General features: G+C 38.9%; 1 protein-coding gene across 18 annotated transcripts in view; it reads right to left on the bottom strand.

Moving 5' to 3' along the window:
- Window positions 1–12,897, bottom strand: part of TCF4 (transcription factor 4) — a 351,089-nt gene that overhangs the window by 37,436 nt on the left and 300,756 nt on the right. For all 18 annotated transcript variants that reach the window (XM_044242915.1, XM_044242914.1, XM_044242910.1 and 15 more), the window contains 2 exons: window positions 10,866–10,999; window positions 5,072–5,204 (listed from right to left, as the gene is read on the bottom strand). In XM_044242915.1, coding sequence (XP_044098850.1) covers window positions 5,072–5,204; window positions 10,866–10,999 — 267 coding nt within the window. The remainder of the gene's footprint in view (window positions 1–5,071; window positions 5,205–10,865; window positions 11,000–12,897) is intronic.

Here is a 12,897-nt window from a genome sequence, read left to right as displayed (position 1 = left end):
TTTCTTGTTATTTTAGCTCTAATCAATTTCTCTTGCTCAAGAAAAAAAAAATTATTCTCTAAAGCAGTAAGGTAAATATAAATATAAGATGAGCAGTTATTGGGGCACCTGGGTGCCTCAGTGGGTTAAGCCTCTGCCTTCGGCTCAGGGCATGATCTCAGGGTCCTGGGATCAAGTCCTACATCGGGCTCTCTGCTGGGCAGGGAGCCTGCTTCTTCCTCTCTCTCTCTGCCTGCCTCTCTGCCTACTTGTGATCCCTGTCAAATAAAGAAATAAAAATCTAAAAAAAAAAATGAGCAGTTATTAAAAAGAACCGAAATTTTATAGGGGGACTCGAGAGCGCCAGCCCCCTAAGCATTATTCAGATGGTTTGAACACAGGTGCTGCTGCTGGCTAGAAGATGGAGCAGAAGGAAGGGTCTGGTACCTTCTGTTTCATGTGGGACCACCCTCGGTCTCAGTCTCAGCTTTGAGGAAACAGCCATTCCTATCAGAACACACCCTAATCCAAACACCGGGAAGAGTGGTGCCTGGGGACTGGCTACCGAAAATCAGAATTTGGAAAATGTGTTATCCCTTTACTGCACACCCAGAACCTCGGGCTGGGAACACGGTGAAGATCTAAAAGGAATAAGAACTGCAATTCAGAGTGGATTTGTCTGAAAGATGGTGACTGCTTTAAAATTTAGGGTTTTTTTGAACTGTGTCCAAGGGACCTTCATGTGATTAAACTATTAGAAGCAGCATAATGCTTCCAAAATGAGCCATGAGTTCATCTCTATAAAGATGACAAAAGAAGGAGTATCTCCAGCATTCTTAGTACACATGATTCTAGAATAAAGACTCAAATAGAGGCCACAATGCACTAATTTTTAGCAGGAGGGATTCCTAGGAATTCAAGGGGGGAGTTGGACCCCAGGACCATGTGCAGGAAATGGACAAGAAGACTTAAATCAAACGAGTTTATTGTTCTCCGTTGGTGGTCTTTGTAACTAAGATGCCAAGTCACTGCTGGATAAAATCCATATTACTCTTAAGCACGGTGCCTGTTCATCACCCAACTGTATTTGAAGGCTCAAGATTCTTACAAAAGACAAAGTGAATATTATATGACTACTCTAATAATAAAATTACTGTGAAACTGAGTCCTCAAGGGGAAATGGACATAATGTTTCTACTAGAAAAGCCACATACTACAATGCATCATGTCATACAAACATGTCATTAGAAGTGAAAGTTGTAAGCCAGATTAATTCAGGAACCAGAGAGATATTCCAGGGTAATCTTTAGCATATGTTGCATTAAATCAATCATGGTAGTCGGTTCCTTCAACACTGTTTGGTTTGAGGTTTAAAAACATGGGAAGTTCCATGCATTAGAAAGCAGGCCAGTTAAAGGCTAATGGAACAATAATAGTTATTATAACAATAATGTTAGTTTTATGCCCAATTCCCTCTGAGAAGAAGGGAGGGTGTGGAGTCCGAAACAACCAGGGGTCACACCCTGGGAATGTATACAAATGGTATCTCCCAGTGGGGTACTGGGGCGCTCCTGTCCTTGAGTAATCTCAGGAGACCATGTTAGGCTAGGCGGCGCTCTCACACCTTTTGGTCAAGACGGGATATTGGGCATTGCAGGTAAGAAGGAAATATTTAGGGAGCAACATATATGGCAGGGCTGCTGTCCTCTAGACATTTTTATCCTCTAGAGGCTGTCTTGTAATCACTTGCTCCCCTTCCTCCTCTACATGCATGTTGGCATGTGAGGCCCTGGCCCCGACAGCTTCTGATATAAAGCCAGCAGCATTGCCCTGGAAGGGTTTTAGGAACAGAGCTGACAGGATCTGATGGTGGTAACTCCGGATTTGGCTCTTCTCTTCAGTGGGCATCCTTCGTTATAAAGAAGGATGACCGGTCATTCATCCTCTACCAGCCCAACCAGTAGGAATCCATGCTGTGCCCTGTGCGTTATAGTCATGTAATTCCCGGGAGCCTAATGGACCCTTCCAGTTCAGAAACGTTGACTGTAACCTCCAGAGTTTACTGGCAAGGCTTTCAAGGAAAGTACTCCGTGCCCCAACTAAAATAAGTGACAATTCTCTCAAAAATCCATGGATGGATGTGTCATTTAAAAAAAGAAAAAAAAAAAGTTATGATAATTGGGATGTTTTGTCCTTCTTAAGCATTTCTTTCTCAAAAAATGCTATTGGGTATTAAAGGGCAAAAGCCAACAAAACAAGAAACAGTGATCACCTCACCAAGTCAAACAAGCCTCTGTAAGCCTTGGCAAGCATCTGCCATCTTTGAAATGCAGAGGACAGAAAGAGGGACAAGGTGATTCCAGGGGGTCACCTTCTGATGGTTCTAAGTTTGCCCCTCGCTCCACATGCATTTTGTTGTTCTGTAATCAGTTCAGGACATTCACTGGTGGCCAGGAGGACACATTATAACATGAAACTCAGAAGCAGGGCAATGATCTCCTTCTGAACTGAAAAAAAAAAAAAGCAGCTTCCTAAGACATCAGCGCCATTTATGAAAAGACTGCACTCCCTCGCACTTTTTCACCAAGAAAACTTGAAAAATGTGATGTCCATGTGTTAGTGCTTGAACTCCATTCTTACGGCATTAGTAGTGCTTACAGTTATTTTCTACAGAATCATGTGTGTAATCTCAAACATGTGTCAGGCTATGTGTTCCCTATTTACCAATTATTTAATTAGCTCTGTTTGTTCTTTGAGATATAGGCAATGTAATATTTCTTTATTTCCTGCATTTCAGAATGAGTGAGTATATGCCAAATATTTTCAAAAGTCTACAGATGTATCCTATTAATCCATACTGTTTGTTAGGGAAGTATCACTAACATCAGAAGAGAAATCTTCTCTTCTTGTTATACAGACATGCTGCTATCCCTGACTTCTACCACACTCTGAAAATCAATCCAAAGCCCAAGAAAATTAAAGTGGTAAGAAACATGAGCCACTCGACACCATGCAATACCAAGACTTTATTATCCTATTTAAATTCCCCCCTTTATTTTAATGTAAGAAATCACAGGACATCTTATTTTAAGAAAGAACATTCTAGAATGCTCCCCCTTAACATAATCCTAAAGTAATAACTGCACTTATGCAAGTTAATAAAGGTCTGTTCTTCCAAAAAGCTGAATTAACATGTCTACTTATTTCCCGAGAAGATTATAAAGCTTTCTGACATTCTGCTAATAGATTTTGACAAGTATACCCATGATTATGTAATAATCTATGTAATAAAATTATTCTTAAAAACTTTTTTCTGGGTTCCAGAAATCTCTTACTTTCTCCTTTAAAATTATGGCTCTTTTAATATTGTAGAGACCCTCCCTCTACTTCAACAGGGCTCTGTGGTCCATATAACAAGTTCATTCCATCTTTAGTGTGTGGGTGAGCCCGTCAGCACGCAGAAGTCACCTACTGCTCCATAGCTGCCCAGACCCAATGAAGAAGGACAGCAGACATTGCTGTCATCCACAGGCTAATGATGAGTCAACCATCTTAAATAGAGCAAATCTCAGTCCCACTGGGATTTGTGGCCATGCTGACCACAGCTCATGAAGAATGACTATTCCATCTCAAAATATCTCTTTCTTCCCAAGTGGTGGTGCCTTGCTCCCAGAAAGACTGTTTTGTACATCATTCAACACAGAATTTTTTTTCAAATAATGCCCAAGTAGGTTTTCCTCAATTCAAGCTTTTGCTCCACCTTTATACCTTCCTAAAAAAGAAAATTACTCAAACCACAAGTAGACAGGAAATCTGCCGTGTAAGAGGATGAATGACCGGTCATCCTTCTTTATAACGAGACCTCATGACTACAGAAAGGGGCTTTCCATTTGTCAAACCACATTGAAGTGAAATATGCTTTTCTCACCCTTTCAGTTCTGCACTTCTTTCTTTCTTCTTGTTTTTCAAATCTGCCAAAACTGCACTGATAGCTAACCCAACTTCCCCATGTGACCTCTGTCCATTCCTCTCCAAGGTCAAACTGATGCAACACATTTGTAGAAGCTTTGTTATGAAAAGTTACGAAAATGGAAACTCTTGTAAATTTGCTTCTTAGTGAGACATGATAGCGACAGGCTGCGAAGGTGGCTCATCTCAAGTGTGAAATATATTATTGAATAAGCAGGGAGTGTATTATTTAGGCAGAATTATATTTGCAACATTTCAAAGCACATTTCTTCCCTCTCATCAAAAACTTTGCCACATAAGTGATTCACACCACTTTCCCAACTCCCATGAACTCTCTAAAGAAAATGAAAAACTGCAGAGAGCTAAAGGGAATAAACAGTAGGATTATTCTGTCACACATTCTTCTCTCTAAAGCATACAGTTAATGTTCCCATCCGGGACCCGCGGCAAGAGATCCTGAGGTCAAACAAGTTGTCAGGCTGAGCTAGGACCAGGGTAGTGGCGACCAGTGGAGGCTGAGGTTTTATTAAGACCCTAGAACGTCAGGCTGTGTGATTCTTCTGCATTAACAAAGTTGCTTCTTCCCCTTCTGAAAGACTCCACGATGCCACATTCTCCAGGAGGTGAAGCCATCTAGTTATTAATAATCACCCATGAATATCACAGGAGCTAGTCTTTGGAAGACTGTGGTATGTCATGGTTAAGAGCCTAGCACGGTTGACTGGATTTGGGAAGGGGTCAATAACTACTGGTAAGAGCTAACTTGCCCCCCATCTCACTAAGTCATCAGTGGTTTGTCTTATAAAAGTTCACTCTGCTCACTGTTGGAGAGTGTGAGAAGCAAGTTAGTTTTGGCCTAGTTCAACCTTTGTTCAGTCTAATAACTCTCAATGAACCAAGTAGCCAAATATCAGTTTCTTGTGACCCCCCCCCAAAAAAAAGAAGAAAAAAAAGTGATATGGACAAGCCAATGACTATTTCTGTTTGGTTCATGTATTTTCATGCAGTTATGTGACAAATACTCATTGCCTGCTTGCTGTTCAATGATGAGAAAAAAGAGGTCCTATATTCTTAAACCCTGACCTTGCTTGTCAGCATCAGAATCACCATTTCTATGACTCACCCATTATACTGTCGGTCCCGTTGGCGGGAGGCGTGCAGGAAGAGGAGCTGTAATGGTTTGTGCCACTGCGGTGGAAAGTGGACATCGGAGGAAGACTGGAATTGATGTCTGCTGAGGAGTGTGATGGATAGCTCTGCAGCAAGAAGAGGGAAAAAAAAAAAAGCCACATTCAACCATGAACTATTTAGTGGGTTAGGATTCTGATACTCCTTTTGGAACCCCTTCGAATATCAAAATATCCAAGAATACATCTTGCTTAGATCTGACAGATTTCATTTTTCAAATAAGAAAATACAAAGACACATAGTTGGTTTGGGCTTGCATCAAATGTAGAGGAATACAATGGCCATCAAGGACAGTGAGAAATGATCACAATCTCTAAATCTAAAAATTGTCGCTTCAAAGTACCTCTGAGGTGTCAGCAGCATAAAAGACCATCATTACTACTACTTTTTTGTATGAACTATTGATCAAGTAAGAAAGAGTCCATGATACAATGAATAAAACAGTATTGTGACCCATGGGATTGACATGGGTCAATTTTTGGACTAAATGGCAAAGAGTAGCCAGTCTCAAATCCTCTGCCTGTACAATTGGACCACCTTTCTGAACTCAAGCAAGAACAGAAGGGTAAATGGAAAACTTCTAAAAAGTAAAGACGATTAACTATCTCTCTAAAGCATCGTATGTAAAGCCTTAAATCAACAACCATACTGAATTAAATTGGAATGAATCAACTGAGAAAAAATAATGTGAGCTCTTTCTTCATGTGTCTTCTTCATTAGTAATCTACCAGATAGCTATGAAAAAAGAACATCTTCATAGAATCATTTGTTTTAATGTTTCATCTTGAATTCAATTATTATCCTTGTGGTCCAAAGAAGCTGCTTTTCTTGGGGGTATATCACAGTGCCTGTAAAGTGGCAATCCGTCTGCTTGGGAATGAGCAGGTCACCAACAGGGACACAGTTATTTACCAAAACACATCAAGCTAGTTTCTTTTCCAAGACAAAAAAGTAGCTTAAAAAGTTATTCTCATAGGTATTTGAATGTGTTATAGACATGTAAAGGAAAACTATTATAGCTGAACTCTATTTTTTCTTATGGGTAATATATTAATCAGCCATGGATATTCAATTGAAATTAGAGATTGAATATGACGCTAAAAGTCAGGGGTGCTTAAAGCCCAGGCACTTATTCATAGGAGGGAAACGCCAGTGTCTTGGTATTTCTGTATTAATTTTGTGAGGTCCATCTTGGGTTCTACCTCTTCCTTTAGTAATCCTTCCTACTTCCAACTCTTGCACAATCTCTTCCGTCTGAATCCCTAATGCACTCACATTCTGTGCTGTGCCATTTAACACTTAATTATATGCTGCCTTTCCTCGCTTTCTCTTTCAAGTGCATTTCCACCTAGATTGTAAACTCTTTAAGGGGAGGGAACAGAGCTTACACCTCTGCATCTCACAACTTACGGCTGAGTGCTGAACACATCATTATCTTATATTCTCAAAGAACAACTGGTTATCGGTTGGCATTTAATAAATAGTGGATTGAAGTACCACTTATTTGAAAGAGAATTAAACAGTCTAGGAAATGAACCTACATTAGATCTGCCAATGACATGGTGGATGTCTTTGACAATGTTACCTTTATACATTCAAACCAGTCCAAATGAAAGGTCAACGTCAGTGAAAAAGTTGAGATGATACCCTTACATCTTTCCCACTTCCCAAGAAGGCTTTTCAAACTTTTTAATTTCATGGACCTCTGTGCTTCACCAAAAAACTCCTTAGGCCGCCTGTTAAACTCATTCCTACTTGCCACTAACAAAAGGCCCCAAGCAGCCTACGAACTTTTCTCCAAACAATGACAGAATGGGCCCATTGCATAGTACAGTAACCCAAAACACTGATAAGCCACGGAGCACCAAACTTAGAACCACGATTTCTGCTTGACAGCTAAACACCGTAATAAAGTAGAGAAAAAGAAACTGAACATAGAAGAAAGAAGGAAACTGAAAGAAAGAAATGGTGTGCATTCATTTCTACACAATGCTATTCTGTGCTGAGTTTCTGAAGAACAGGGAAACTGTATAAATCAGTCCCAGATATGCAAAAATCAAAACAGAGGAAAGAATTTTGAAAAATATTTAAATGACTATATAATCACATGGTCGAATGGGAAAAAGATTTCCACATTGGAGAGGATTTCTAATCACTTTTAATAGGGAGCAAAATGGGCAGTAATTCAGGATTTAACAGACAGAGGGTTAATACTGAGTTTGGAGAATGATAAGAAAAGTTCTTCCCCATCGATTTTAATAGGGAAACGAACGCAATCTATGTAAATCAGTTATTTCTAGAGGCTCACAGAAAATAGGATGCTGAAAAAAATTAATGAGATTTATTATTATTTATTTATTATTATAAATTATAATTTATTATGATATATTTATTAATTTATTTCCATATACAAGGAAAAGTATCCTGAAAACTACTATCACTCAGATAAAATAAATACACTGCAGAGACTATCACTGATGTGTGAAGTAGGTCTCTTTTAGAGTATTTAGGGACCTACAATGAGAGGTCTCTTTTGCCTCTCTACCTCCGGCTATTGCTACTGTCTGCCTGCTTATTACATGTAGAAAGGGGAGACTGAGAAAGCATAATGGCTTTACATGCCTACTATTGAAATATTTTTACTTATGATGCCCAATTACAGCATATTTGTAGCCCAACAGACAGAATAAGTATTGAAAATGTTTCTATTAGTGATGCTTCGATCAACCCATGGGTTGATAATTCAAAGACTGGAAAATATAATCATTGGTGACACATACTAAGAATAAAGTCATGCTTTGGGCTCAGGCAAATTTTATAACCTTGGCACCATTACTCTTTTATGCCAGGTAACTGTTTGCTGTGGGGGTCTCTCCTACATCTTACAGCATGCTTACCAGCATCCCTACCTTCTACATGCTAGATTCCAGTGACACCTACAGCTGAAACACCCAAAAATGTCTTCAGACATTCCCAAGTGTTCCCTGAGGGGGTAAAATCACACCTGGTTGAGAATCACCAGGGTAAGTGTTTATGTTACCAAAACTTCAGAACTCTTTTATATTAAAATTCCAGATTCCTAGGACTATTTCACTCTGTGGGGCAAAGACCATGCCTAAACCATGCCAGACGGAGGTCTCTATCCTATTTCTAAACAAAACTCTGCCAAGTCAATCCAACCTTAAATCTACAGCAGCCCATTCCAAAGTTTAACCACAAACTCCGTTCTTCCCAGTGATTCTGTATGTGTGTCTGTGACATGGTAGCGACTAGCTGTGGGATTGTGTTGTAGAAACTGACGCTGTAAAGGGGATTTAAAGAATCGAAATTGGTGACTGGACAGTTGCTACTGGAATGTGTGGATTTGAAGTTTTACAATTACACATTCTACCACAATGAAGGCAATAATGTTTCTAAAATGTTGTACCTTCAGAGACAATACTAATTTGGCCAAATTATACCCAAAATGATACAAGGAAAACGCTCTTCTTTTTCTCAAACTATTCTTTTGTTCTTTGTGAGACTGGCCAAAAGCTATAGATGAAAATTGGGAGCAACTACCATTATTTTCAAGTGAACGACACTAAGTACCTACTGCGTACTCCAATTATTCTCAATCAGTGTCAGACTCCTGAAAGGCATTTCAGCAAGAGATTTCCAAATGGTTAATACTGAAATTACAATGATTACTAGATATAATAATCTAACAGTTTCCCTATCAGTGAGAAAATTCATTAGGATACATTACCAGAGACCCAATTCATTTACCATTTTTTTAAAACAAACCCTTAATCTCTAAGATCTGCTAAATAATCATATGAAGAATAAAAACGCCATGTTTGGTGTTAGATAAATGACATTACAAATATAGCATCTGATACAACCTGTTGGGTTATTCCTTCAAAAGGATATCTCTTCCTGGGTGATAATATTGTATTGGTTTTTAAGGTTTTCAGCAAATTTTTTTCTAAAAGGAATGCAGTTGGTTTCCTTTTTAAAATTACACTTTTTATGCATTCGAGCACACTTTAAAGATACCTCCGCCCATGCAGTGAATTTGATTGGGATAAAATCAAACCACCTACATCAAAATTCCACAGTATGATAAGGAAAGGAAGAAAGAACAAAAATAAATGTCAAATGAACAACTCTTAGAAGGACTGACATTCCATGTTATGTTAGTATACTGCCAAAATCCTTTAGTTGTAATCAAAATTTTCCTTGCTCATAGGACAGATGTAGTTTTGATCATGAGTTCCTTAGAGAAGTGGAAAATGATGATGGGGAAATAAAGATGTTGGCCAAGAAGAAATTCTAGTATAATAATAGTTGATATTTCTCTAAGCTTTCACTCTAATACCTCCAAGTAGGAGGTGGGAGAAGATAAAACGTGCCAGTAAATCATTTGCTATTTACTGAAGATGTGCTGAAATTGGAGATAGGTGGATTTACACATTCAAACTTGGCAGATGATATAAAAAGGCCAATTCTATCTCCACTATTTTTGCCTCTTGTGAACAGATAGGCTAACTGACCACGGTGTTTCTATCACCAGGACTCACTAGATAAGTATCTTTCAAGGATATCAGAGACTGTACCTTCTGGAATATTTATGTTGCCAGAACAGAACATAAGTCACCTTTTCTATGTCTCTAGTGTTTGAACCAAAGAGGAAAGATCACAGAAGCCCAGAAAGTACTATTTCCTATCGCAGAGCAGAGAAAGACACGTGAACCTGAGTTTTAGGAGAACAAGGGGCAATTTCGAGATGTATAGTGACCCAGCACCACGAAGGACCACTGGATTTGTTCAGACTCTTTTTCGTATTTGTAGGATTATAGCTTCATACATTTTTAAAGTTATATGACTGCACAAGGGACTTAGTCCCATCTTACCTGCATCTCAAGCCTAACTCATGGTCTCCTGTAATGCTCAACTCAAGTTCCTAAGTGGATTCTGGGCTGTGGGAGTTTTGAGGCTGGAAAAGCTCGGATGAGCTCCTTCCTCCAAGATAAAGGGACACGCTAGGATGGATGAGTTTAGGCAATGGGAAGAGTGAGCCCTTCAGTAATGCAACAAGATAATGTTCTGCAGTTCTGCAGTTTTCAACTGAGTGAGGCAATGGAACATCACGTTAGCAGTAACGTGGAATTATAGCTAAACCACTGAAAAGTGGGAATCTGATCTATTATCTACCAGAAAGCTCCTGGTCGCTGTGACTAGTGGCGTGTGTGGGAAACAGGAACTCTTTCCTTTGGGTGTGGCACCACGGGTCAAAGCTGTCACTAGGGACAGAAGCCGGTAAGAGGAAGTGGAAATGCACATGGGAGATGCCGACCACCTACTCTCAATCTACTGACTGCCACTCTGCCCCCTGCAGTATACGCTTCAGAACTACAGAAAGTAAACACATAAATGACAAGGATCCACCATAGCTGAAATTGTACAACTCAAATACAGCATATATTTATGTCCAAAAGAGGCTAACAGTGTCATAAAAGAAAGCACGGAACAAAACACCACGAAGTTCAATGCCAAAGAAAAGCCACAAGGGCTTCCAAAGATGATCTGTTCTGTCTTTCGTCTCAGAAACAAGAGAACTCTAAGAATGATGGGTTATACCGTTTCTGCATTCATGACAGAGTCCTTGTGTACATGCATGGAAAGGCGGAGAATGGGATTTTGGAAACGAGCTGTGCTATCCCCAGAACCATGTAAATCTGCCTTACCAAGCGTTCGTGCGGATGCAGGCTACAGTAGCTGCTAGACTGTGGAATATGAGAAGAACTGCCCAACATTCCTCCGTAGCCAGGCTGATTCATCCCACTGGAGGAGCTCCAAGGGTCACTGCTGTGATGGCCATCTGTAAAGGACAAAGAAAACCATGACTTTTCGGAGGCATTCAGCCTTGCCCTACAGAATAGGGTTTTTTCATATACTTGAAAATGGCTACCCGTTGTGCATTCATCTTTGTGCTGTTTTGCTGATTACATCAGAAGACAGTCATCCTTCTTTTTTCCCCGAGTGGCCCTATATTGCCAACAAATGTAAATATTTACCATAGGCAGCATTCTTAGTAAAAATTCAGCTATAAAAGGACAGAACACATTTCTATGTAGAATTATGTCAAGTCAGCCAGGTAAACAATACTAAAGAAAACGCTTCTTCTAAAAGTCCCCTGACCTCCTTTTCAATGAGAACAAACAGTTAAATGTTCCTAAATTTTGTGATGAAAATAAAATACTTCACACATTATAGAGTTGACAAGTTTACAAGTTTTTTAAATGCAGATAAAGAGATAAGAATGAAAAAGAACATCTCAGATTTTTTGAAAGATCAAATTTCCTTTTTATTACGTACATGGTAGAATTAAAGTTGAGATTACATTATAATTTATAGGGAATGTGAGTCTCAGATATATATAGTTCCGAGTTTTCTTTCTTAACATTCGCTTTCTGGTGCATAGTTCTTTTGCTACTTTAAGCCTTCAGTAGCCATTGAAAGGGCACATGTATCATAAGGTAGATGTTACACCGGGGACAATTTTAAGAGGTTCTAGATTTTATAAAACTGTATGTTAAAAAGAGGTTTAAAATGATGTGGATATTACATGAAGTACCCTTCAGTATTAAGTTAATCTTTGTTAATACCATATTAAAAACATTTTTATAGATTCTTTTTCTTCTCTGGGTCTATTGGCCTAGAAGGTACTCTTAGGGATCACTGATGTTCGGTCTGGGTTTCTCAAAACGAACGTGTTTGGTGGGGGTGGTGTGGGTGGGCATCTATGTCATTGCTGAAGTCAAATTTGCCCTTGTTTCAATAGTTCTACACCAAAATTATTGAATGCGAGCTGAAAATACAGATAATCAGCGGGTATTCACAGTACAGCAGGCACTGCCTCCTTGAAAATAATCTTATTTTCACCATCTATGTTACATAATAAAGGCCTTTTGAAAATTTTGGCAATAGGCAAGTTAAATCCAACACTATATACCACAAAGTGTCCCCCCCACCCCAACTGAGCTTTTAAATCCAGAAGTTAGAATTCCAAAAACTGGAATAGTTTCAGGACAGATCAATCGATTTAAAAAAAAAAAAAAAAGTCCTATCTGAGATTTTGACCACTTAAGAGTTTTAATCAGAAGACAGAAATTCAAGTGAAAAATGAGGTCACATGGCAGTGAGTTTAAAATATGCTCCTGAAAGTCTCCCAGGATCTTTCACCCAAACTGCATGTTTTTTAAAGACCTGAATTCTCAGAGCACCAGGCACCCATTACTGAAGGAAGCCGGTGTGAGAGGGGATCAGGAGGTACTGTTTCCATGATCCTAATGGGAAAACAGAGGATCTTCTAGAAGATATTATTCATGCACTTAAGATGTAGCTTTCAGGTTGTAGAAGTCACCTTAACTCCAAAGACGAAGTTAAGGCCCTAACATTTCAAATAGATGGCATTAATGACAAATAAATCGGGAATATATATCATTGAACAAGAGTCTCCTAAAACATTCTGACCACATGGTGCACTATATGGAAATACATTTAGGATTTGTTAACACAGAACACTCTACTCAATGCAGACTTATAAAAATACGTACTTTACATAAATTATGCTTTTCACAGTAAATTAATATTTATCACATCCCATGATCTTGGCATAATGTTGTTTTGAAAGAATAGAATTAGATGTGTGCAAATTAATTGTGCTCATCATAAATGTCAACTCAAAAAAAATTTGTTTCGCCTTTTTGGGTATTC

The sequence above is a fragment of the Neovison vison genome, chromosome 3 (assembly GCF_020171115.1).
Source record: "Neovison vison isolate M4711 chromosome 3, ASM_NN_V1, whole genome shotgun sequence".
In the NCBI taxonomy this organism is placed as follows: Eukaryota; Metazoa; Chordata; class Mammalia; order Carnivora; family Mustelidae; genus Neogale; species Neogale vison.
The sequence above is the reverse complement of the archived record's forward strand: the minus strand, read 5'-3'. Positions and strand labels throughout refer to the sequence as shown.